Here is a 27,825-nt window from a genome sequence, read left to right on the forward strand (position 1 = left end):
AAACCTTTAATGGATCAGGCCCTTAGAGACTAACGCCCTATATCGAAGGAGTCCATAGTGCAGCCCAGGGACCATTTGATGTTTTTTTTATTGACCCGTGGCACATTCTAAAGATAAAATTTAACAAGAAAACTAAAAAGATAAAACATCAAAAGAAGAAAGGGAAAAAAACATTTTTTTATTAAAGTCGTAATATTATGAGAAAAAAACAAAACAACAAATAACGTAATTTTTGGAAAATTAGGTTGCGGAAAAGTTCTAATGCTATGAGAATAAAGTCAAAATATTATGGTAATAAAGTCAGAATTACAAAAAGAAAATTTACAAGATGAAAGTTGAGAAGAAATAAGTTGGGGGGGGGGGAACAACTGAAATGGAAAAAAACACTCAGCACTAATTTTACAAGAATAAAGTCAACATATGAAGAAAAATAATCAAATTTTAGTAGCAGAGTTGAAATATGAAAGAAGAAACACGTTATTGTTTTAAAAGTCGTAATATGAGAAACAAACAAAACAAATTTGAAATTTTTGGAAAAAGTTATATTACGGGAATAAAGTCAAAATATTATGCGAATAAACTCATAATATGAAGAAAAATAATCAAATTTTAGTAGCAAAGTTAAAATATGAAAGAAGAAATATGTTATTTTTTCAAAAGTCGTAATATGAGAAACAAACAAAACAAAATAAATTAGAAATTTTTGGAAAAAGTTATAATGTTACGGGAATAAAGTCAAAATATTATGCAAATATTATTAGCAATATATATAATTATTATCATATAATATTATTATCAAAAGAAAATTTACAGCCACTTCCAGCCTTTCATTTTTACTATGTGGCCCTTGGTGGAAAAAGTTTGGACACCCCAAAAAAATATCTCAAGATTGATTTTTCCAAGCTTTTGTGGACTGGTGAAATAAGAATGACTCTTCACGGACTCTTGTCTCTTTTTAACGGTATCCATGTAAAGGCGATAGCGTTCTTCCTCCGGTAAGAATTTCATGAGAATGCCAATGGTAGATAATGTTACGCTCCATTCATTACGTTGCCAGTGTTTAAATTTATTACAGTTGTGGTTATGTGTAGGAAACTAGCAGTCTTCAGCGGTGTTGCCTCATGGAACACACGCATCAAACATCTGTCTCACGTAGCCAGTTCCAACTGTGGTTCAGCCAGCGTGGCCTCTTTTTTCCTCTGTGGTCTATGTCGCTGTCATCCTCCTCTTCTCCTCATTTGCTCTCAAATGTTTCACTACAAACATAATTGACAATGCGGTTTTAAACACAGAGAAAACATAATAGACACTAAACGGAGTCAGCAAAACAACATTGATGTGTATGTAATATTCAAACTGGCACGTATCTACAGTATACATTTTATTTATGAGCCTCTTTGCATTCACACACAAGATCCGCTTCACTTAACACATCTAATCATGCTGGTGACTTGAAGTAATCTTACAGTGTACTGTACATATATGGAATATCGCCATGAGAGGGCTGGGATGCTGGGGACTTCTTTTTAGCACACATGTCAATAATGCTTTAAATTTACATTACAGTACTCCAGAGGTGGTAGAAAGACAGTGTTTCACAAGTCTCAAGTCTTCAGTAAAGACGTGCAAGTCCAAGTCAAGTCTTTTTTGGCTTGACACTGAACATGAGATAGCCAGTCTAGCCATCAAGTAAGTCGATCTAAACCTTTTTTAGGTTCCCTTCGTATAAAACCGATAACTTGGCTTAAAAGGTACTCCAACTTGTGTTTATCTCGTACTGTAATCAACAACATTCTGTGCAACTTTGGTTCTAATCATTAAAATAAATAAATAAATAAATGTAGCCTGTAGAATTTCTAACAATATCACCTATTTTGAAATGTACCCACAAAGGTTACATTTAATGTCAAAATTATAACAATAATAATACATGTAATAATAGAAGTATGAATAATAATTGGAACACTACATATTATGATTTAACTACTAAAAAATAAATAAATACAATTGGTTATGTTTTTGTGTGTGTAGTCAGTAGACAACAAAAAAATTGGAACTTGTATTTAAACTAGTAGTAAAAAAATATATCTTGTTTTGGATGTTCTTTTTTTTCTTTTCTCATAGACAGAGACGGTGTATGGAGCTGTAAGCGCAAGTTAGACGTTAGACCTTGTCGTGGTCGTGTAGCACTTGACATATGTGTGTTCACTTTAACACTTCCATATCACGTCTCATGGCCTTGAGATTCTCACTGAGCGATGCTGAAGTCTCACAAGACATGCAAACATTTATGCGACTTTCTAGATATAATTTTCCTGGCAAATTAAAAATTGCACATCCTCAGCGGTGTACGAGCAAAGAAAGACTTAGGATCCCTACTGGGCATATCAGCAGACCCAATAGATTTGGTCCAGATCCTAACCAGATATAGTACAATTAATTGGTGTAATAAACAATATCCAACATGAATAAAAAAATAGACTGAACCACATGTGTGCTTGATGTAAATAGACTAATGCATGAGGAATATAAATGCTGAAAAGGTTACTCTATAAGCCAACAACGTTGATGTCAATTCTTATGGAGTCTCTTAGTACAAACATGTATTCATGTAATAAAATGACAAATGTGAGAATAGTTTTAGACAGATTTATAAGATTATAAGAAGTCATGTGAGTAACAACTGAACCAGCTGCAGTATCTTTGCCATGACATTGTGCAATGCTTATGTAATACAGTCTCTCATCAGCATAAATCAACACCAACTAAAAGGAAGTACATTCTAAATATGATATTTGGATAAGAGCACCAACAATGGTTTCAAATGTTGGCCACAAAATGACAGGAGTGTTTAAAGCCCTAAGTGAGAGTCAGGGTGTTATTTCAAGTGGGAGGTTAGTCAGATGTCTGGACAGCTTTTGGAGCTCAGAGCGAGATCCAAGTCAAGTTGTCTCAGGAGAAGAGAAGATCACTAAATGAGGCTCTAGCGGCGCTGCTTTCATAGAGCACTGGTTGCCATGGCGTCAAATGCCAGTCACATGTTGGAGGCTGCCTTGGAGCAAATGGATGACATTATTGCAGGTAAGACTCTGTATTACCTTGTCATACTCATTAAACTATTTTGTTAAGTTGGACTAATACATACTAACACATATCATGATATACTGCACTTTATCATTTCACTTTGCACAATCTAATAATATGCATATTATTGTTATTTGCCGTGGTGTAGAACTGCACTGCATTATACTGAGAGCTGTTTCTAATATTTTGATAATGCAAACTACAATCACGACAATAAACAAATTAATTCAAAGCAAGCATTGTTATCTCTGTAAAGGGAAGGTTTTGGACACCGTTTTTTTTTTTAAAGCTACTGTGCAGTTGTACGTAATTTTGTGCACTAACATGCATAGTTGGCCTCCTTGACCCTGCTTTGACAAAGAGGTGATACCTATTCGCCATTGCAGGCTGTTAGTATGAGCCTGAGTTTTCTCTGTTGTAACATAGGGTTAGGAGACACACTTCTATTAATAAAGGCAACACTCCGCCCATTTTCACACTGCTGAGGCCCTAACAAGCCTGATAACAGTTTATCACTGAAGACACAAAGGGTTGCAATGGCAAAAGTCTGGTCCTGTGTGTAGGATTTCATTCCAGGATCCAAGCACCGACAGCACTTTCTGCCCCAAACTGTTATTACAGTAACGCATATATTAAACCAGTAATTTGAGGGTGCGTGAGGTGAAAGTGGACTGCACTCCAAACCATGCGATGCTATTTACATCCAGTTAAGCTGCACTGTTGTGCAACATTGCCCCCAACAGGCAATACCGGGAACTGCTCCTCACAGGAACGAAGATTTAGTACAGAATAATAATCAACAATAAAATAATTAACGGACACAAATCAAACAAACAAAATTCTGCCTGGATGAAAAAAATATTTGTATAGGTATGAATTTAATAATATGTTTATTATTGTGGTTGAAGCTTGCAGTGGTGTATAACTGCATCATACTGAGAGTGGCTCTAATATTCATATTCTGTCCCTCTCATAATAACCAAAATATGACTATACTATTATATACTAATACTATACTATACTATATACTAATATACTACTCACAAAACGTTAGGGATATAACTGTTATGTTAGAGAACAGCAAGTTGTGTGTTAAGTGCTGAACATGTGCATTCAAAATTGGAGAAGCTCAAATTAAGTTCACATGTAAAGTTTATACAGTAGTACAGTTTAGGTTCATTCTGAAATGTATCTGAAATATCCCCAACTTCTTGTGTGTAATAGATATAAGTTGGACTAATATATAGATAACATAACACATATCATGATATACTGCATATCATTTCACCCTGCACAATCAATAGTATGCGTATTATTGTTGTTTGCCATGGTGTAGAACTGCACTGCTGTTTCTAATATTTTTATAATGCAAACTACAATCACAACAATAAACAAATCCATTCAAAGTAAGCAACATCTCTATAAAGGGAGGGTTTCGGACATCAATCTTTTTTTTTTATTCGACTGTGCACTAACGCATAGTTGACCCCCTTGACCCTGCTTTGACAGGGTTAATTCCCAACAGGAGAAATTCTTGTATAATATGTATTTATGCATAATATTATAATAACATTATTACCTCCGCCAAGCGCCGATGTTTATCTGTTCAAAATAACTTGAAAGGTTCAGAATGGATTTGGATAAAATGTGCAGGAATTGTCAGAAATGGGATATGGAAGAACTGATTGCATTTTGGGGGTGATCTGGATCCAGGAATTTTTTTAAAGGATTCTTTAACATTGTGAGATAGGGCCATTTTCAGTTTTGTGTATAATTCCACAAAAATGGTCAAAGCACTTGGAAAAAAAAAAGTTTCCAACAGGTTCTACAAAGTATCAAAGATCGATCCTAAAAATGTAGGATTATTATTTTGGTGTGAATCACAATATGGGGGGGAACAATGGTGCTTGCTGGAGAAATTAAAGTCAAAAATACAAATAAGAAAATTGGACTTGCTAAAATGCTTGAAAAAAATGGCTTTTTGTCAAGACGTTCTTGTTCTGGAGGCAGATGTTTTTTAATATCGCAGATTTTAGTACATACTACTTAAGATAATAAATTGGTCAAACTTAATGGTTGCCTAGAGGACACTCACTTTGGAACATAATGCAAGCATTATATCCTGCCCCATTTTTTGAGTACATAAACTACGCCCAGCGCAACATTAGTTATGTTTGTTGTCATGATTTGACAAAGTTTAGTAACGAGCGTTGTCTTTCATTGAATGTATACCTATGGAAACAACATGACTGCAAATTGTTGATCGCCTCTCTGAGACTGTCAGACATGCTACAACATACTGTATATGTGGAATACCAGCCCGCTGTGCGTGACCAGTCATCTTATTCAGTCGAAAAGACTATTTATGCTCATTTTTATGTGATTTTATTTTCATTTGACACCTAATTGTGAAAAATAAAGACTTTTTTTGTTCAATCTGTTCTTTTAAACCACTATTTGTAACCTATGAGAGTGTTCTTATATGTTTTGGTTGAAAAAAATGTCATCTTGAGCCTATGACACACAACAGCTTTAAGCAATATGACATCATTGTAGACACATATGATGTTAATCACTCCTCCTATTTGGTTAATTATAGAATTTCATCATATACAGTAGCTAGAAAATATTAAAAACAGATGCAGTGGACTTCTACACTGCTGTAAAATGTTATCACAATAATACACATTTTAAATTAATGTCTCTCTGACAGTGTCTTATTGTTAATAGAGAAATGGATATAATTAGATAGTGCATGTGTACCTAATGTAGTGTCCAGTAAGAGTACTCCCATAGTGCACCAGCATAAATGCAGAAAAAAGTTAGACTTCTGCTTTTTCGACGTCTTCCCTCAGGTAAAAAAGGAGAAAGGCACTTTAGTGCTCTGACTCCGTTAGACAGTCAAGACACCGAGACCCAGCACCAAAAATTGACCATTAAACCACAAGTAAAGTCCACTTTAGAGGCTCTGGAGCTGACTGGCAACATGGGGGCACTGCTGGAAGTGGAGGGCTGTGATGAACATGAGAAACATTCACAGGCCATACTGCCACGGCCGCAGAGAGGTGAGGTGAGTGTTCACACACACTAAAATAAGATTTAAGAACATCCAGCTCAGACTACTACAACTGGAGTCTTTGTGTTTTATACTTTGATTCTGATGGTCTACATCTGGACCGCCGTGTCCTGGGGGAGTTAGGTGAGCGATGGCTCTAATAAGAAACAGAGTTCTTGTTTAAATACGAGTAGTAGCACTCCCCCCTTTCTCTCCCTCTCTCCTCGACTTCTCTTCATCCTAATACCTACATTTTTCCTGCCTTCATTTCCTGCAGCAGTTGCTTAGACTGTGGCCATATCTTCTGCTTTGAATTGCTATGAACTCTACACTCACGCAGCTTTCTCCTCCCCCTCATCCTTTACGATCCCCTTTGCTCCACACCACATCTGAGGAGCATGTGCTGCAGGGAGCTCCCCCCAAGCCCCTTTAGTTTTTAAGACCAGGAGGTACTTCAGCCGCAGGCACAGAGAGCAACGGAGGGACCACAGGAAGAACGAAAGAAGATGAGTGCAGCAAAATTGGAGTTTCTGTGCATAAAGAGGCAGTCGGAGTGCTTTTGAGAAATTGAAAGGAGGTAGGAAAAGAAAAAGGGAGTCAAGCCAATTGGCATCATTTGAGTTATTCAGCTCAGCTCTAAAAAGCTGCCTGGACTCAAAAACCGCACAGGGCCTCTCGTGCTGTCAACAACTGCAGCGTGGATGGTCTGCAAGAGGAGTCCAAAAGTATTAGGATTTATCACTGGGACTCAGCGTTGACACTGGACTCTGTTATCCTTCCTGGCTCTATGCAGCATTAAATGTCAATAGGGCACTACAATGGGCCTGCAGGATGGAGAATGACATTAACTTCTACAAACACTTTGCTTGGCTGAGAAAGGTGAGACCATCTCCACATGCATGGCATCCTCTTGTGCTACGTTTGCATACAATCATACTTATCTTTCTGCTGTTTTGTGACATCGGTTGAGAGAAACGTTTTACAAGTTTTGCAATGATACTGCAATTAGTCATGTGAAGCTGATGCAAAACAGAAGCTGCTAACGTCAGCTTGCTTTGTAGCTGTTTTATTTGCATGTATGCATATTCTAAAACCATGAACATTAGATAACGAGATGTGCAAGTGGTCTTAGGTCACTTCCTGCCACTCAAAACCTAAACATGCATGGACAGCCAAACAATGAGGCCACAAGGCAGTCATTAGTCATCCAGCTGCATCCATTAGGTATTAATAATAAACAACTGCCAGATCCAAAGAGAGCAAATACTTTAATTTCATTTGGAGTTCAAACAGCAACTTTTCCACTAAAATATACTAAATATAAATGTAACTTCCTGCATGTTTGCTCATGATATACAATACTGAGGCCTAATGCATAAGAGTGAGTCAATGAAAAGAACCTCTGAGGCTGTTTGAATTTCAGTTCTTCTCATATAAATAATGTGAATTCAACTACGCATTCCAAAGTCAAACTGCCACGATTATAAATCTTTGTTAAATGTCTGTACAATCAATCAAATCAGCGGCTATATAATAAAACCAAAATAAAACAAAACTACTCACCCTGTGATGAGGATATGCCAGGTATGCTTTCATCTAATTTTTAACATCCTTGCCAATTTTGACAGTTTATAAATAAGTTAAAAACTGTATCTACAAACGTAAACGCAGCTAACCATCCTCAGTTTTCCTCATTGTTGCCGCCACCGGTTCCCTTCGGTTCAACCTTGTTTTGTGCAAATTTAGAGGTGTATTTTGCCAGAAATGTTTGATGTCCCTAAATCTTTGTGAATATTGTACACCTGTTCCTCGCCACTTCGCACTTTAAATTTTGCGGCTTCACTCTATCACAGTTTTTCAAAAATATACATTTTCAATAAATCACGCTGTTTTATGGTTGCATATGGCCTATGACTAGTTAACAAATATGCATATTTAAGCACATTTTACTTATTTTTTTTGCCTAAATTAAGCATTTTCAAGCATAAAAATGGTTATTTGAACTAAAACACAAATATAAGGCATTTAGAAGACGCATTCAAAGATGCTGGGATGTTATGTAGTATTTTACACTCGTCACGAGGTGTCAGTAATGTTGCTGTCATGTTCGGTGAGACACACAACCACCAAACTTGATTGCTGGACCAACAGGCTTTTATGGCAAGTTTGAATTTGATCTCAGAACAGGCACAATGATCTAAAGCACAAGCTATTATTGTGGCCCGTAGCCCACGGCAAGCTAAAACTCTGAACCCGATGTCACTTCCTGTCTGTGCCACTGGAACAGATTTACAGCAACAATCACGAGCCTTATTTATTTCTTAAATGACTTATTTCCTATTAAATATATGTCTGCTATATTGGGTAATACGAGAGTAAAGGTGACACTCATGTCTAGAAAAAACATATTCAGAAGGTGGTAAACAGATTTTCTATGCTCTAACTACGTAAATAGTTCTTGTTATGCACAAGTTTCCTGTGGTGGCACAGAACCAGGGAAGTTTAATACGACCGAATTCAGCGCATATTTGAAGCAGTGTTACACGGGACGACAAGAAGTCCTCAGCTGTAACAAAAAACATCAGCTGTAACAGCCCCTGTCGGTGGTGAGTGAAGTCTGATTTAAATGCTTAATTGAACGCCTCGAATCTCGCAATATTATGCCTAGCCGCCCATACATTGTGGATAAAGCTATACCTCGAATGCATTAACAAGTAAATGTGTCCGTTTTTCCTCATAACAACTGTTGCTGGTTATTGTTCTCTGTTTGAATAATATCACTTGATCAAGCTTTTTCTAACATTCCAGACTACAAAATAAGTAATCAAGGTATTTATGATTAGTGCTGCTATCGAATTGAGATCGGTATTGACTGATATTGAAGGCTGCAACATTGGCATTGAATTGGAAGTGAAAAAGTGAAAAATCTACTGCACCATGTTAAAATACATGAATTTTATTGTAATGCCTATCAGAAAACAATCAGTTTGAGACCACTCTGGATTCTTGGCTCTGACTGGAGGCTCAGCTACATAATGTTTCCACAAGTGTGGTTTTGTGAAGCTTTCTGAGAAAATTCAGCTCATCGGGCCGTGATCGCTCCAAAATATCTCTAAATACACAGGAAGCGCTGAGGCTTCATCCAACTTCCCTAATAAGAAGAAATAAAATGTTGTGTACAGTTTGAATACAGGGTTAGTAGCAGTAAACCTCTTATAGGCGGAGACACTGAGCAGCTCTCCAAGTCCATTTCTACTGCAAATTGCTGGAGTTTTGTTTGAAGAAAACCAGATTTGACCTATCGGGGAACTGTTCTGTGTCAGCAGTGCACTTACTGACCTGTATATTCCAAGGTAAACCACCAGTCATCAGACAACAGTGAGTCCTACCAGGACCGTTTATCACGTCTGGAGGGAGACAAAGAATCTCTCATTCTGCAGGTAAGGCAACTTTAATTACATAGCTTTTTACTGTATATTTTGTTTAATCTAATCTCATCTATTTTGCTAAGATTTAAATAACATTAAACAAGAGCTGAGACAAAGCAGGTTAAAGGGCAGAGGTAGACCACGGTGTTATGATATACTGTGTTGCATAACTACTGTGTGTCTGATCCAGCGGGGGCAGAGCAGCGGTAATAAAGCTCCGCTGTAGGCTTAGTGCTGTTACACCACTTGCATGTTTGTGCAAAGAGTGTAAGAAGAAGTTTCAGGAAGTGCTGAATAAGTGCATACCTCCGACAGGTTAAGGCTAGAATACAAGAAAATGGACTACGTGTGAAAGCAACTGCCCTGTTTATTTAGTCGTCACGTGAAACATTCCTCTGGGAAATCTGCTCCAATTGACTGGCACAGCCTGTGCTGTAGCTTGCATGTTGTTCTTAAGTGCCCTTAATAGCTTATTTGCTGTTTTATATTCAACTTGTATAAACCATTGCCAATGCATGGGCCGCTTGCACTGAGGCACAACATGTCATTAAATATAATGAAGAGGTTGACATTTCAACACAAATACGCACAAGCAACGGATTGTTGGATCACAGTAATGTGAAAACGATGCATGTAAGACAATTAGCCTACAGATATTTTAAACAAAGAAATATGATGCAACACATTCATCAGAGAGTCAAACCTCTAAGGTGGTACACTATTCTGCAACACTGCTCACACAATGTGCTCGGATTTTGGAACTATTTTATCATATAATTTATCATTATCAAACCCTTTTTTAAAACTATTGGAACGGATGCCAGATTGTGCAGGTGTGTGGATGTACCTTGGTCAATGTCACTCCCTTACACCTTAAGGGAGTGTAAGGTTGACATGAAGTTGACAGCTTTTAGTTCGATGGCTAATGCTCTCGACTCCCGGGCGGAATGTGGGCCTGGATTTACCAGGTGGGTTACACTAGTGGTCCCCAACCTTTTTTGACCCATGGACCGGCTTGTGTTCCCACAAATCTCCCGCGGACCAGGCGGGGGAACGGGTTCGTACATTATAGCGATCTAATTCATCTTATTTATTATGTATTGTGTGAAACGAAAACATGAACAACATCTGAATGCCGACCCACCATCTATTAGTTCGGCCCGGTACCAAATGACCCAGATCCGGTACCAGGCCGCAGCCCTGGGGTTGGGGATCACTGGGATACACTAGGCAGATAATTTCAGTAATGATTTAGCATTCTTATCAGTCATGCAAGCATACAAATAAGTTAATAACGGGCAATACTAATAAAGCACTTTGTCTTAACTTTAATGACAACTAACGAAAGCGTAGGAGTTGCATTGCTGATACGCCACAAGCATGTCACTTTTTAGCCTCCTTAAATGTCTTACAAGTGTAAAAAAAATCAGTTAACCAATGTAACAGTACAATGTTGAAACAATAAAAGACTACCGTAACTTTGAAAGCAAGTTATGGTTGGAATTTGTTTTTTTCCCCTCATATTTTGTTGACGGTGGTCCCTCCTTTGCATAAAAAAAAAGCCACAAAAAGCAAAACGTTCCCAATTTTAAACCTTTGATACTCTCTGAACTAAGGTTGATGGTTGGTTGGTGATGGGACTTCAGTCAGATTTTAGAGGCTTTTTTCTGAAAAATATAGATTTGTATGACCACTAGGGCATTCAACTTTAGCGGTTCCACTGTTGCAGTGCACAAAATCAGCTTTATTTCCTCAGGTGGGTGTGCTGACAGACCAGGTGGAGGCTCAGGAGGTAAAAATCAGCGACCTGCAGAGTTCGGTAGTGGAGCATCGACTCAAACTCAACGCCACAGAGGAGATGCTGCAACAGGTACAACCAATAAGATCATCTTCCACTTGTTCAAATTTAAGACTTTTAGCAGAAAAGAGGCTTTTATATCAACATGATTCTTCTAATGAGGGAGCTGTAAGACGGCACTAGTCATCAGTCTGTCAAAATAGCCTCCTCCTGCAGATTCAATCTTTGCTAATACGTTTTACTCCCTGGAAAGACATTCCTAGTTTGAATTCCACTCTATGGAGCTGCAGATCACCTTGGCAACCCAAATATTTAGGATACCCAGACTCATTCCAGGACAGTGTCTCAGTCTTTGCCTGGTTTCTGCTTGGCCCAACTGGTCTGTCTGGACAGGTGATTAGAGCTGCGTTAGCCACACCCCTGCAACCTTTAACCACCACATAGTCTGTGCATGCTCTCTCTCTCTCTCTCATACAAAGAAGAGGGAGATTGAAAGGAAAGGAAAGGCTGACTAATGGCTTAAGAAGGGAGGAAAAAGCTGAAAAAGGTGGAGAGATGGGCGGGACGTAAGGTAGGGGTTGTGCTTCATGAAGAGAAAAAATCTCCCACTTGCATTTATTTGCTCTTGACTTGAACTCTAAAACTCCATAAAACACTGAATGGAAAAGGATATATGACATTTAAATCTACATGAGCCTGGGAACCATTTTCTACCATGAGGGAAACACTTTGCTCTGCAGCAGCAAATGTTAAAGTAGGATGAACCAGGTAATATACTGAATAAATTGTTTCTTATTTGAATACTCCTCTCTTCAACATTACTGCCAACCTAATAATACAAGTGGCCTGGGGTGAGTCTCACTGTTAGAGCTGTATGGGTACAGCGTATCAAAGGGCCAGAATTGCTTGAAACGTGGTCAATATGGTGCTTTGGACCTGAGCCGTAAATCCCTTCCTGGTGACAGAGCTCTAATATTTTCCATGTGCCCTTGAAAAAGAAGCCCGGATATTTTCCAGAGTTTTTACATACGCTTCTCTGTGGTCATTTGTGCACTATGAGTGATTTAGCACCTGCCTGGAAAGAGCTCCATTAGCACCACACGTGCCTGTGTGGTCTCAAGATTGAGTTTGATCGGCAGCAGTTCAAACTAACAGCATCGTTAATTAAACTTGTTTTTCTGTTCTTTCTCAGATTGTTTTGCATATATTCGTCTCCTTCGCCCCCTCCCTTCTTTCTGTCCCCCCTTGCCCTGCTGTGTACTTAGCGTGAGCTGTGAAATAGGCATTATAAATAGTGGTCATGTGTTGTGTATATTTAGCCACTGAAACCAGTGGGTTTGTCCGAGCAGGCTGTTATTACAGACCTTGTAGTTTGCTGTGCCTCATACCTAATGTCGCCTTTGTTAAGTGAGTGTCGCATCGCGCTGTGTTGTGTGCATTCAGTGTTTGTATTGCTTGCGTCTCCTCACGTGTTTGCTCTATGACAGGAACTTGTGCATAGGACGTCACTGGAGAAGCAGAAGCTGAGTCTCATGGGGGAGGTGTCCTACCTGAAACTGAAACTGGCAGACATGGAGGAGAAACAAGGCCATGGGACAGAGAGGCAGCACAAAGCAGAGGTAGGGCCTTTCAACAAGACAATACATTGTTAAATACAGGTTTTACTGAGATTCAAGCTTTACTTTTATTTTAAGAGGTCATGGAGTTGTTGGGACCTCTTCGACTAGAGAGCTTTATGCAAGACTGAAAGTAAGACAGCCTCACGGATATATAACTTTATACCTTACTTTATTTTCACTGAGCAGTATTTTCACGGAAGAGCGAGTTTAGCTTTAATCTCTTGGGACACTTCTGTTTGGAGAACCTTTGGAAATTTTAGCTGGAGTCTGCCAAGAATGACAACACCACACAGAAACCTGTCCTATATGGTGGACCTTAAAGTCAGCTGCTGATTTTATGGAAGTCCATTAACACTCTCTGGACAGATGGAGAGGAACATTCCCAAAAACTCTGGCACGGGTTGCTCCTTAGTAGTTGCCAGGAGGTTTAATTTTTGGTCCACATTTCAAACATAATTCTGTATTTGGTTAGGACCGTTGTGTCAGATTACTAGTGGACATTCTGGGCATTTGGTGGTCGCTATGAAACTGAGAGGTACTCTCATCAGAGCCAGACAGAATGCTGTAATATTACTGTCAAAACATGGCCAGTCAAAGAGCCTTTGTGCCGTCAGGTGAGAAAGAGTTCAGGCATAGCAGGACGGTGCCTGCAGCACATGTGCAAGTTAGCAAAGCTCTCCAAAGCTGTTATGAAGAGAGGAAGCTCTTTTGGATGGAAAAAGGGGCAAAATAAGCTAATTAGTTTTTAAATGTATGTGAACAAAAGTGTGTTTGACATTGGAGCAAAAAAAAATTGCACCGCTCATAATGAAAGCAGACAGTGGCTTTTTCTGTCAGTGCGCTTTCATCCTCTGCACTTTCCCTTGCAACATCTGTTTGAAATCACGAGGAGGCAAAAATCGTCTTTGAACGCCTAACAGGCCTCTTACGTGAGTTTTACTACACAAACACGCACGCGACTTGTGGAAGCTGCCCCCTCCCTTTAGAGGCAATAAGCTCAAGAGTTAAATTTAGCCATGTAGGCGTTCATATCATCTGTCATATCCTCTCAACCCCATGTGAGACTTCCTCAGCCCGCAGTCCCAACATAGCTTGGTCGCTGTTTACAACCGTATGACGAAGCATTGGTGCAGATCACCTCTATAAGAAACTGAGTGTGAGGCTCCAAGAAGTATTGCGAACATTATCCACTTTTCACATACTGTATTTAACGGATGCCAGCTGGGGCAGCTATGCGGATGTATGCTGGTAAACCTCACTCCCTGACACCTTAAGAGACGAGCTGGACATTAGCTCGATGGGTAGCACTCTCTACTCTAATTCTGTGGACTCTGGTTCCAAGGCTAGCTGGACCAGGCGGGTTACAAATATACACTATAACCTCACACTTGTCCGACCTAATCCATGCCATATATCACACACAACAATGTAACTTTTAGGAGTGGTACAGGGGCACACAAACTTTAGCAACATTAGCATAGCTACAGTATGTGAGCTAGAGTGCTAACATTACAGTCACATGTTACCAGGCTATCGTGTTAGGTTGGCCTATTTCTGAACACAAACAAAAGGATAAAACTTACAGCTCTTGCATCTGCAGCAGACTCACAGACAGTTGGCAGAAACAGGCTTTATTTTAAGATGTGCACCAAAGCCTGCTGCCCTACATGAAGTTGTTGTTGTATACACACAGTGGGCTCATAAAACCCACAACTTTGACTTTTGAGGTTCCAGTGTGGAATTAATTGATTGATAAATCTTGATGATAAAAATAAGACGCAAGATGTAACACGATGTTGCAATCTAGAACAGAGAGATGTCTGTTTCTCATGAAGGATAATTACGTTCTGACCTTGTCTTCATTGAAACACTGTGGTATTTATACACAGATAAAAATTGGTCTAAAACGCTCTCTCAATTTCTCTGTTTCCCCACACTGCATCCGGCAGAGCGTTGTCAATTTCATTAGTGAGCTGCAGGAGCAGATGTGTAGGTTTCAGAAGGAGATCAATAGCAAGATCCAGGAGAAAAAAGCCTCTGAGAATCCAGCTGACAGTGGCTCACCAGCGCCGTGCCCCGCCCCCTCCACGTCCCCTGAGGACTCTCACGCCAACCACTCATGTAACACAGCTACAGAGGTGAAGACCAAACTAGAAGAGGAGGAGGAGGAGGCTGCAGAGGGGCTTGATGAGAGTAGCTCAGATGCAGAGCAGCTGCGATTCAGTGGAGGAGAGAGTGTATGCTCAGCCTGACGCATGGCTTGTGACGTTGTGCACGGCATGCTTTGTCTCACTTTGGTGTGTCTGTGGGTGTGCGTGTGTGCGTGCGTCTGTGTCACCTCTGAGTTCACACCGAATGAAACAGAAGCAGGGCCCACTGGCTATTATCTGTTGTGAGTCAAGAAACAGTGACTGGGATGACCCAGTCACTGTTTCATCATTCATGCTGCATCTGCACAGTGTGCAATTACAATGCACGAATGCTACAAAGATTCCTCGGCAACATTATCAATGTGACTATTTGTGTTCCAGGCTTTGCTGAGGGAGCTCAAGAGTCTCAAGGACAAGGTGGAACGCTTGGAAGATGAGAAGTTAGAGTATGAAAAAAGACTCAACGCCACCAAGGTAACACCATTTCTTTCAACACATTAGTGACTTGACGGCATCAGTGTCCAAATTCCTTTGCTAACTCTCCACTTAACTTTCCTAACCGCTATCCAACCAATCAGATGTGCCAGACAGTTAAGTGAGTCACTCTCATTTTATGTGCGCACACGCACACGCACACACGGAACTATTTCAAATGTAGTGTAGGAATAGATTTAATAATAGCTTTCAGTAATCTGCTTCAACAACATCGTACTTTATTGTAACATCTTGTCTCCACTCTCACTCTTTGCATGCTTTCCTATCCTTCTTAAATCATATCTTTGCATTTTCTATGTAATGCATTTTGTATGCATTACATTTCCACACTAATTTCTTGAGATATTGCATCAAAATGACAAATTGATTTTAGAAGGTCCTTCACTTGCTCAAACTAGAAATGCATGGTCGTAGAAGACCATAATCAGTCGTCTTTTAAACGACACAATATGTCATTACCTTATCGCCACTAAAGAAAGAGGTACTATTTTTGGCTCGTCTCAAGTACTGCTGCAAAGGCAATTTTAATGTGACCAAAATAACCATGTGACCAGTGTACCATGCACAAAAGTCTATGTGAAAATGTATCACCCCTGTTGCCCAGCGGGATGCATACATCACTGCCATCCAGTGAGCCATTGTTCTACTGCCCCTGCATTTGCATGTTATTGTTGTAATACTGAAAGACGAGGTGTATAAGTAGACTCACACACTGCTTAAGCTTACAATTCTAACTCTGTTGTACACCCAGGTGGAAATCAGTAGCCTTCAGCAGCTTCTCCTCAGTAAGGATGCTGAGATTGAGAGCCTGCATAATCAGCTGCTGGCGAGACCTCCACTCTCCACTGAGAGCTCTGAGAGAGGTAAGCACATCCAGCCTCAGTCTGGTATCACTGGTGGGTTATTCAGTTCAAGAGAGCCATTTACATCCATTATTTCACTGAAAGAGCAGTGGGGGAAGTTAGTTTTGGATTATCTCTCATTTCTTTCTAAGAAAATCTATTCAGGAAAGGGCTAACCACATTTTAGACTTGTCAATATTAAATAAACACATTGCAGGGCTTTGGCAGCCTGGGAAGCCAAGATGGCTTTCAAGCACATTCATTCACCAGTTTATGACATCTTGATGGTTGAATTACAGTGTTTACAATAGCAACAACTAGCTGTTATGGTCCTACCTTCAATTTTCAATGCCGCAAAGCTCATCCAATTTGGAGTTTGACCAATATTTGGGGGTAAGATATGCCTATACAGTTAACTGGTTCCAGACCCGACTGTAATAAGTGAATATCCATGAAGTAGGGTTCCTTATTTATAAATGGAATATTAAATCTGTTTACGGCCCTCTAAGTACAGCTTTTAACAGTATTACAGCCCTTTAGTCATGCAATAACACCCCTATAGACACCTTTACACTCGTATCACCCAATATAGTAGACATGCTAACAGAAATAAGACATATTAGACATAAATAAGACATCACATGTTGGGAGAATTCCTTGTTGTTTCTGAACAGCATACTTCCTGCTGTGGCTATTGCCTCATCAATGTAATGTAATGGCGGCTGAATGACATGGCTGTAAATTACTCAGCCTTTTTATTTGAAATAGACACAGAGTCTGTGTCTTACAGGCAGATGCACAGCATGAACAGTTCAACACTTCCTAGTGCTCCTCTTCTACAGACTTAGTTCTTAAAAGCTAGCTCTAACCCAGCATGCAGAACACCACTGCCCTCCATAGCTTACACTCTAAACGGCAGCTCAGAACCACACAATACACCGTCGCTCAGTAACATTACTCACACCTAGTGACCAGTGTAGAATACTACATATCACGTCTTTAAATGAAGCTTCCAAATGCCTCATTTTTGTATTTTCGTTCGTTTAGACATTTTTATGCTTGAAAATGCTTAATTTTGGCAAATAACACATCGAATTTGCTTAAATTTGATTTTGTTGCTAATAATAAGTTGTATTCAACCACAAAACAGCAATCATTTATTAATCCATTTATTTTGAAAAAACGTGATAGAGTGAAGCTGCGAAATTCGAACTGCGAAGTGGCGAGGGACGACTGTACTTATTCCAAAGTGATGAACTTATTTTTAAACTTTATGGTTGTCAAGAATTTCAAAAATGTTACTTAAAACTTTAAATTGCCAATATGGTTACGTTGGTCCTGTTTGACAGATTTACATGTCTTTTTAACAAGTTTCTGTATGAACTGAAAAAATAAAAAACAAAGTGGTCCAATTTAAGCGGCTTGCACTCGAAAAAAATGTACTTCATACAACCTTTGACCCCCCCATCAATTCATAGAAATTGAACATGGGATGACCAATCTGGCCTCAAACCAAAGCTACTTCTGGACAAAAATAACAAATGAATGTTAAACAATTGCTTCAAATGTCCTGCTATGCAACAGTTATAGTGTTACAAATAATTATAATTAAGTTTCTTGCTTTCCGAAGGCTAAAATAATAAATAGATGAGTTTAGAAATGTAGCAGACGGGGTCAGAATCCACCATAGGATTCCAAATAATAATTAAAAATGCTGTTTCTCTTTATAGATCTGGAGCTGCAAAGGCTTAAGAGTGACATTAAATCGTTGGAAGCAGCTAATGATGAAAAGGTAAGTCAACACATCTGTGTGCCATTAAATCAAACACACTGTGGGAAGTTGGCTGGCTTATGGACCAGATATCATCATTTCTAGATGCTGTCGTTGCTCACAAGCACCGCCCTCTGTCCAATTATAGTACAGACTTGCTTTTGTATTCTACCCTCACGGAGAATCTTTAAAGACTTGCAGGCGTGGGTCTACATGTGGCAGAGCTGCTGAACACGCACGTACACACCCCAAGGCGAGCCAACACTGGCAAAGCCACACTTAAATAGGCCTCCATCTGCCAGGCCTAATTTTGGAGCTGCAGGAAGAGAGTCATGGTGAAGCCAAGCTCGGCCGCCACTTGAAAAAAAGTAAAAAAAAAAAAAGAAAGAAAGAAAAAGACACCCTGCCTGCAGCTGGGCTGGTGTTGATCCCCTCCCTAGTTGCTCTTTTGATGTAAAGGCCATATGGTGGGAGGGGCATTGGTAGCAGGAAGCAGCATCTGTGTGTTTCTTAACCGTAGATAAACATCTTAATGGCTTTTATTGACCTTTAACACCCTCTAATTCTTATTTCTGAAGGATCGGCGGCTTGAAGAGCTCACTCTGCTGTTAAACCAGTGCAGGCAATTCAGAGATCTGCCACACAACGCAAGGCAAGGTAATCAGCCTTTTCTCTCCTTCATCTAACCCTTCATTTTCCTGATTACATAATCAAAGGCAATCATTCCAGCAAAGTGAAAGACAACACACCCCTGTTTCCGTTGATACAAAAATACCTCTCACGTCCTTTTGTTACTGTAGCGCCACCTGCTGGTCGTTCGCTGTCAAACGGAAGGACAAATTCCAGTAGCAGTGAGGAAGAGGAGCAGGGGCAGAGGAAGAATGCTGACTCTGTCAGTGCAAAGTCTGAAGATGTAAAGTCAGATGTACGTACAAACAATGCTTTCAGTCTTTTTTTTTTGCTTTTGTACTTCTTTGTTTTGTATGTATGTTAGCAAAAAGAAATATAAATATAATAATAAAAAAACAAAGAAGTATTAAAGCCACACTGAAAATAAATAAATACAAACGTAGACATAATTTATTTGAAAAACAAGTCATAATATTACTAGAATAAACTAGTAGTATCACAATAAAGTTACAACATTACAATAGTAATATTTCCAGGCTAATGTCTAAATAGTTTGAGAAAAAGGCAAGACATTAAGAGAAAAAATAAAATGTGAGAATATTTTCATATTTTTTTTTTTTAGATAATTTCATAATATTGTAAAAAAGTCATACTTTTTTAAAAACAGAATAAAGCACTGATAATATGATTATGAATGTACTCTCTATCTGCATACCTGATGTTGAGAAATCGTTTTGGGACATCAACAGGAAGTATTTTTGACAAACACTAATTCATATTACCTGATAAATCAAATCAAAGTTCATTTGTATAGCACCTTACAACATCCCAATCGTGTCCAAGGTGCCTCACAAGAATAAAAACAGGTTACAGAACAGGGTAAGATCGAATAAGATATAATAAGAACAACTAAAACCAAATAAATATACATACACAGAATCACATCTAAAATACCTATAATCATGTGTGATATGACCGTCTGAATTTTTAAATGAGATTTAAAAACCGATAGCTCTGTAATAGACCATAGCGCGAGTGGAAAGGAGTTCCAAAGCCTGGGGGCAAACGCAGCAAAAGAGCGATCCCCCCAATTTTTGTATTTGGTCCTCTGGACTTCCAATGTTGTGTGCTGAGAACAGCGCGGAGCCCTGGAGTGGTGACGGACAGTTAAAAGATCAGCCAAAATAAATATTTTGCATGTCACTAGAGCAGTGGTGTCCAAAGTGAAGCCCGGGGGCCATTTGCGGGCAGCAGCTGTTTTTTTTAATGGCACATTCTAATAATACAATTAAGCAGAAAAAGTAAAAAAAACAAAACAGCAAAAATATAAGAAAAGAGCAATAATATTCCGATAATAATGTTGAAATATTAGAATAAAGTTATAATAGGTAAAAGGTAAAGGTATTTTTCAATCACTTTTTTTTCTGTCTCATGAATTGATTCATTCTCGCTAGTTTGACTTGACAATAAGAGATAAGTCAAAAAAGTGTAAAAATCTTACGAGAAAAATGTTATTTTACAAGCTTAAAGTCATAATATTATGAGGGAAATATATTTTATCAGCATAAAGTTGAAATAGTAAAGAAAAAAAGTACTTTATTTTATTAAAACTCGTAACGTCATGAGAAAAAAGTAAAGAAATAATGACTGTAAAATCCAATAGCACTCTCAACTCAGATAAATAAGTAGAACAAACTTATTTAAAAAAATAAAAAAAAGTTCATCTCACTTGAGTGTACCAAGTAAAACGTAAACACCTATTGTGGTCAACTATAACTCTTAAGTTCCATTTACTTGTTTTTTTCAAGGCAATCGCTTTGCACGTTTTTTTTAAAGTAATGTTAATTAATGGATTTTACAGTGTAACTGTGCAATTAAGTTGGGAACATTTTTATAATATTTCGAGAACAAAGTCAAAATAATTCGGTATAAATTCACAATATTATGAGAAATAAGATTCATGAGAACAACACCAAAATGAGCAAAAAATGTAACATAAGGAGAAAAAGTTCATATTAATAATACGCTTTGTCACTTATAACGCAAAGCTTCAGACGGAGGTTGTTTTTTTTCCTTCTTAGAAGATCTACACAGGTTGGTTTAAAAAATCAAAAACATCGAAGTTGCCCTCACATTCTTTGATTTTTCAGTATGCGGCCCTTGGTGGAAAATGTTTGGGTGTCCCTGCTCTTGAGAGACGGCCGGTCACCCACATTTTTATGTGGGAATTTTGCTATTCACTCCTCTAACTTTAACTTTTACCCATGGCATTTTCCCTTTTCATTGTGGCACTAATACTCTTTTGTAATTCAAGCAATTAAGTTGCATATTTAAGTGAAATACTCTCTTTTTGCTCACTATCCAGGTTTCCACAACCAGTGCTTCCTCTCATCAAACGTCTCTTGCGTCTCAGAAGAACAGTGACTGCAGGTATTACATGTATTGGCATGCATCAGCACATTTACGTTTTTTCCTAACGGCTCCACATGTCTTCTCAGGCCGGAGACACAGACATCATCAAGTAGCATGAATGATTTAACAAATGGCCAGAAACAAAAGGTATTTATTTATATTGGTTTGTTGTTCTTCATACACTGTAAGGTAAAAAGTTGGGTACGAGGACTGAAATGGCAATAGAGACCACATAAGCAACACAGAAGCAGCTTTGTGAACCACTAATAATACCAATAACACGTAGGGTCATCCATCCATCTTCTATGCCGCTTATCCTCACTAGGGTTGCGGGTATGCTGGAGCCCATCCCAGCTGACTTCGAGCAAGAGGTGGAGTACACCCTGGACTGGTCGCCAGCCAATAGCAGGGCACATATAGACAAACAGCCATTCACACTCACATTCATACCTATGGCCAATTTAGAGTCGCCAATTAACCTAACATGCATGTTTTTGGAATGTGGGAGGAAACCAGAGTACGGGGAGAACATGCAAACGCCCCACAGAGATTCAAACCCAAATCTTCCCGGTCTCCTGACTGTGTGGCCAACATGCTAACCACCATGCGGCCATGTAGGGTCATCAAAGTCTTAATTCTTAATTTTACTGAGACATTTTCGACAAGTTTGTGGTTCCAGCATTGTGGGAACAGATTGAGGAAGGCCCTTTTCTGTTCCAGCATCGGTTTATTTATGACTCCAATCATCCCAGTTTCGACAAATGTAAACAGGTGGTGTATTTATTGGACCCCGGTGTAACAAGTCGAGCCCACACAGAGCCCTCAAACATCTCTTTTGCTACACTCCTAAAAATGATGACATCATCAAACCAATTGGGGACTGTGATCCCAGCAGGTCCTCTCAGATCCAGCATCAGTGACCTCTGACCTCACTTTTCAAGCCAGTATATGTTGAATATGCAAATATATCTATTGTTTGCGTCTGTGTGGTCTTCAACCAGAGGGACAGTCGGAGCCCGATGCTGCCTGCCCGCTCGTCTCCCACCGAGAGCAGCACTGAGCGATCACCAGATGACAGTGAAGATGGAGACTCCAGCCAAAGTAAATACACAGATATTAACAATATTATATTACCAGGCAGAACTTATATTTGGAGTGAGCCACTCCCCTTTAACCAGACGGACCACTGTACCTTTGATCGTAAGTAATTGTAGGGGCTTTAGATGAGGAAAGCTCTAGGGATGGATGTTTTTTTATACGAACCAAACACACCCTTTCCCCTCCTCTGATGACCACATCCAAGCAGAAAGAACCACCACTGAGCACTCTAACTTCCCCTAATTTGAATTTCTCTCATAAGAAATAAAACACACTTTTACTTTTAGCTCTCAATAATTATGACCATCAAACAGACAACCGCATACAGTTGATACTGCTGAAGTCATGATGATAGACGGAAGTACTGTTTATAGCTTGCAGCCATTAGTAGCAACCACATGTTGAGGCTCTATTAAAACGATAAGAATCCTATTTTTTACTTACTAGAATGTTTTATGACGTTGCAGTTAAGCTGGGGAAAGTGAACAACGGCACTGGGACAAATTCACCACCAGGCCAGAGAGCTGTGGGCTCACCAGAATACATGAAGACTAACCGGAGCCTCAAGAGACTGTGGGGAAAGTGAGTGTGGACAAATGGGAAATGCTTAATAATGCACCAGTGCTTCATGTTTGATATTGGCCGTGTTGATATTTTTTTCAGCCAAGTACTCCCCAACCAGAGAAAAGCAAACAAAGCGCTGTAGTATCAGTATGATTTGTTACTGTCCAAAAAGGTGATCATATGTAGTGACCTTGTTTGAGACTTTTGGAAATAAAAATACAAATAAAATAATTTCAATTGTAAACAAAGAAATAATTCATGTAATTATGAAGAAAGCTCTGTGCACATAAAACTTTTCTTAACTTTGTGTGCCCTCTTTTGGGATTGTAATAAAGATGTGTTCTTAAATACAAATACATAACGTTTATTTAATGATAATGTTTTGAAATCATCAAATTTCAACATTTAGACATTCATGCCCATAATCCGTGTACTGACCACAAACGTAGTTAAAATAATTTATCTCAACCATGCATAGGAATAACACTTCTTCATCACCCATTTCACCCTGAAGTAGAAACAAGATAAAAATCTAGCATTAACAAACCAATTTTAGTGATGTCATTTAAAGCAGTAACAATAAAACCACACTGTCAATGACTTCTGCATAGCTAATCAAGATTTAATCAATGGAGTAGCCTCCTACTGGTCATTTGGTAGAATGCAGTGCTACCTTTTTACTTTCTGGCAGTTACTGTACCAAAAGTTTTTAGCATATAATTGAACTGTATATGCAGACTTCGAAGAACTAATTCTGGAGGAGTCCAGGCAGTGGACCCAGATTCTGGTCCTTTTAGAAGAGGGGGTTTCCGTGCCACAGCAGGAGCCAGACTGACTCGTACCCCTGAATCTCAAGACTCTGCATGGTAAGAGTCCACAACCAGACTACGACTAAAGTCATCAGTCACAGCTTGAACTGTAACTGGCAGAATTCATGACTAATTTATTTGCTCCTGTTCCTATCAGTGACATGAATCTGCCGTTCAGCCAGTGGAGCAGGGAGCAGGTTTGCAGCTGGTTGGAGGACTACGGACTGGGCCAGTATGTCAACCTTACTAGGCAGTGGGTTGAAAGTGGCCAGACGCTAATTGCTGCCACACCTCAGGATCTTGAGAAGGTTGGACTATGAAACACCTTAGTACTAACACACCATACAAAGTAAATCATCTGTAACAGTGTAATGCTTGCAAATCTCTTAATAGATAGACACATTGATTTACTGTGAGTAAATGTGCTCTGTGACCTTAGGAGATGGGAATGAGGCACCCTCTGCACAGAAAAAAACTGCAGTTGGCATTGAGGGCATTTACCAGTAAAGTGACAGAGAAGTCAGCAGACCTGGACCACATCTGGGTCACTCGTACGTCTACTCATATGTTCTTATTTGAATAAGACCTGTCACAAGAGTGGCACTCATTATAACAGGGAACACCTGTACTTATTGTCGTATATTGTATTGTTGACTCCTATGCAGGATGGCTGGATGATATTGGCTTGCCTCAGTATAAAGACCAGTTCCATGAAGCCCGTGTTGACGGCCGCATGATACAATACCTCACAGTGGTAAGACAGACCAGCTGCATGTGGATTTCAATACCAAAGTATAATGTGATGTATTGGTACACCCTACTGCATTTCACGGCAGGTTTGATTAAGAATTGAGAAATGGCATCCGGTATAAAAACTAAACCAAACCAAACTAAACCGATTTAGGAAAGCAAAGAAAGAAAGAAAAAAAAAGTTGAGCACATGTAATCAAAGGAATGTGCATATTCACGTTAAGATCATGCCGCTTTTTCCTGTGTTTTAAGAATGACCTCTTGAGCTTGAAGGTGACGAGTCAGCTCCATCATCTCAGCATTAAATGTGCCATCCACGTCCTCCATGCAAACAAGTTCAACCCCCATTGCCTACGTCGCAGGCCTGGAGAAGAGGTAAGCAAGTCGAATAGATGTATTTTTTTTAATGACCACAACATTTGTGAGTTAACAATTGCGCAAATATGTAAGAGTTCTTTAACATTTAGAGAATACAGTGCAAGTCAACCTGAATTACACAATGTGCCCAGAAGATGACAAATACGCATATATATATATATATATATATATATATATATATATATATATATATATATATATGTCTTATTCGTTTTGGGTGGGCCAAAAGGAGGTACTGTATACATTTAAAATTATAACGTTTTCTCTTATTTATTCCAAGTACATTTAGAAAACATAAGTCTTGTCCTTCAGCATTCCTCAAACCTTTCCATAACACTCCAACACACAGCACGACACAAATTCCGATCTGCACTTTTGGCCCACCCTGTCCATTTATAACAGCTTCATGAAGGTCTCAACAGCTTTACAGACAAAAATATAACATCAATAACAACGGTCTAACAATAACACCTCAAGTAAGTTGTTCTAGCTCAGTGCTTCTCAAATAGTGGGGCGGGCCCCCCTGGGGGAAGAGCGGTGAACTGTAAAGGGGCGTGACAGGCAGGGAGGACTTTCAGTATTAGTGCAGACCTGCCAACATGTATCAATTTGTCGTACTCAGCATGCAATTTGACACGTGAATACGCTTGTATGCTTCACTGCTCTCCATTTTTTTGCATTTCGCTGGTTTCAGATTCGAGTTCAGTCTGTACAGTACAGATAAATAGATATCAGTTTCCCAATAGTATTTCTAAGCGGGATGGGGTGCAAAAACATTTCTGTACCCCATGGGGGCACGACAGAAAATAACTGAGAACCACTGTTCTAGATGAATAGACACATTTCCACATACAGTACATAGGCTACTCAATCTTGAAGAAAGTTGGGCATGCAACCCCAAGTCATGTACTGTATCTCTTCTTTTTTAAATTATTTTTAAGAAGCAGCCTTCTCCCTCAGAGGTGGTGCAGTGGTCAAACCATCGTGTGATGGAGTGGCTTCGAGCTGTTGATCTTGCAGAGTATGCGCCTAACCTTCGGGGCAGTGGTGTACACGGTGGACTGATCGTGAGTCATTTCTATTTTCAAGCGCAATCACTGGCGCCTGTGACACAGGCTTAACACTAAGTGCATCTGTGTAGATCCTGGAGCCACGCTTCAGCCCAGAGACTTTGGCCCTGCTGCTAAATATTCCTCCACAAAAGACTTTGCTACGGCGCCACCTGGCCATGGCATTTGCAGCCCTAGTGGGGGCTCAGGCCACACAGGAGAAGAAAGAGTACGGCAATGCTACAGGCCATGTGCCCCTCACTACCACAGCTAAAGTGAAGGTAAAATAGCCATCTACATGGCCACACTGAAAAGGAAATACATCATGAAAATGAGATTCCATAATTAGGACAATATATTTATAATATTAAAAAGATATAATTTTCAGGCCGCACGGTGGCTGAGTGGTTAGCATGTTGGCCACAGTCATAGTTCGGGAAGACTCAGATTTGAATGTCCGTTTGGGCATCTCAGTGCGGAGTTTGCATGTTCTCCCCGTGCGTGCGTGGGTTTTCTGCAGGTACTCCGGTTTCCTCCCACATTCCAAAAACGTGCATGTTAAGTTAACTGGCGACTCTAAATAGTCCATAGGTATGAATGTGATTGTGGATGGTTGTTTGTCTATATGTGCCCTGCGATTGACTGGCAACCAGTCCAGCTGCGATAGGTGGGATAGGCTCCAGCATACCCCTGGGACCCTTGTGGGGATAAGCAGCAGGAAATGGATGGATGGATATGGGTGGGGGAGTAACAATGAAAAGAGTGTTAATATTTTGAGTAAAATTTGCATATGGATATTGAATGATTAAAAAAAAATAAAAATGTTTCCAATATTCTGTGCATGATGAATCGTACACAATGAATGAAAAAAACAGTTTAACTATAGAATATTGTCAATTTTAATTGATTAAAATTTTAAATGAAACATTTTCAAAATAATGTCCTGAAATTAGGACAGTCAAGTCATTATTTTTTTTTTAATATTTAAAACATTTTAAAAAGTATTGATATGACCATTTTTTCTTATTAAAACATGTTTTTCATTTATTTTAAACATGTCCCTAATACTCTTACGTAATCCATCGGATAATATATAGAAATGAATTAATCAATAAATACAGTAAAACGACAACTTTTATGTGTTTGACGTGTGTGTGTGTGTGTGTGTTCCAGCCCAAGAAACTTGGCTTCACCCAATTCAGTCACCTCAGGAAGCGGAAACCTGATGATTCAGCAGACTATATCTGCCCAATAGAGGGAGGAGCTCTGAGCTTCAAAGGGTTTTCTCGCCTGCCCTCCGCAGCGCTCAAGAGCATCAGCCCCAACTTGGACAGACAACCCAAGAAGCAGGAGCCCGGGGAGGGGAAGATGTGGCTGACCCCCACTAACAACTACTAAGAAATACCGTGTTCAACTTGACACCAGACGTGCCTGAAAAAAGCCTTTTGCTGGATGCTATGAAATCCAAATAATGTATTTAAAATCATTTTTGAAATGGTCATGAATGTGTGACATGTTAAGTGAAAGCTGCTCTTTGCATTCCTTTTACGATTATTCCAAAGCTTCCCTTTCGCCACTTTGTAGGTTTTATCTGTCGGATCTATATCTCTATAGATACAGATCAATCTATTATATATATTTAGATGATATGGTGCTCTTTTCTTACTCAACACTATAACATTATGCCTTTTTCTATATGACATTGTTATGCAATCTTCAACTAAGCCCAGTCATAATGCTTCCTCGTTCTTTTTTCAGGTTCACAGTTTTAAAGGGTCTTGTTAAAGTCTAGTTGTCTCAATCATGCAGATATTTTTACCTTGTGTGCCTTCATCTAGTTACTGTTGTAAATAATAAATTATTGCTAAATTATTTTGTTGGCACCAGTGAATT

The 27,825-nt window shown here is 39.3% G+C and overlaps 1 protein-coding gene and 1 long non-coding RNA gene across 6 annotated transcripts; one reads left to right on the forward strand and one right to left on the reverse strand.

Moving 5' to 3' along the window:
- Positions 1-1,196: 1,196 nt before the first annotated feature.
- LOC129178552 (uncharacterized) lies at positions 1,197-13,477 on the reverse strand. Its single transcript, XR_008569808.1, has 3 exons — positions 12,835-13,477; positions 9,479-9,546; positions 1,197-1,256 (listed from the first exon to the last, which is right to left on the reverse strand). It is a non-coding gene; the product is annotated as an uncharacterized LOC129178552 (long non-coding RNA).
- ppfibp2a (PPFIA binding protein 2a) lies at positions 6,584-27,764 on the forward strand. 5 transcript variants are annotated; one of them, XM_054770878.1, is made up of 22 exons: positions 6,584-7,018; positions 9,493-9,579; positions 11,324-11,437; positions 12,853-12,984; positions 14,934-15,122; positions 15,516-15,608; positions 16,381-16,492; positions 18,202-18,263; positions 18,821-18,899; positions 19,043-19,167; positions 21,238-21,302; positions 21,371-21,431; positions 22,286-22,385; positions 22,850-22,964; positions 23,684-23,812; positions 23,913-24,063; positions 24,195-24,306; positions 24,421-24,509; positions 24,758-24,880; positions 25,825-25,950; positions 26,025-26,213; positions 27,106-27,764. In XM_054770878.1, exons 1-22 carry the CDS (start codon positions 6,971-6,973, stop codon positions 27,328-27,330), a joined length of 2,526 nt encoding a protein of 841 aa, XP_054626853.1. In that variant the 5' UTR covers positions 6,584-6,970; the 3' UTR covers positions 27,331-27,764. The 5 variants fall into 5 exon arrangements, with proteins under 5 accessions (XP_054626853.1, XP_054626854.1, XP_054626855.1 ...); XM_054770879.1 differs by having other exon boundaries at positions 25,828-25,950; XM_054770880.1 differs by lacking the exon at positions 14,934-15,122.
- The last annotated feature ends 61 nt before the right edge of the window (positions 27,765-27,825 follow it).

Source organism: Dunckerocampus dactyliophorus, chromosome 3 (genome assembly GCF_027744805.1).
Source record: "Dunckerocampus dactyliophorus isolate RoL2022-P2 chromosome 3, RoL_Ddac_1.1, whole genome shotgun sequence".
In the NCBI taxonomy this organism is placed as follows: domain Eukaryota; kingdom Metazoa; phylum Chordata; class Actinopteri; order Syngnathiformes; family Syngnathidae; genus Dunckerocampus; species Dunckerocampus dactyliophorus.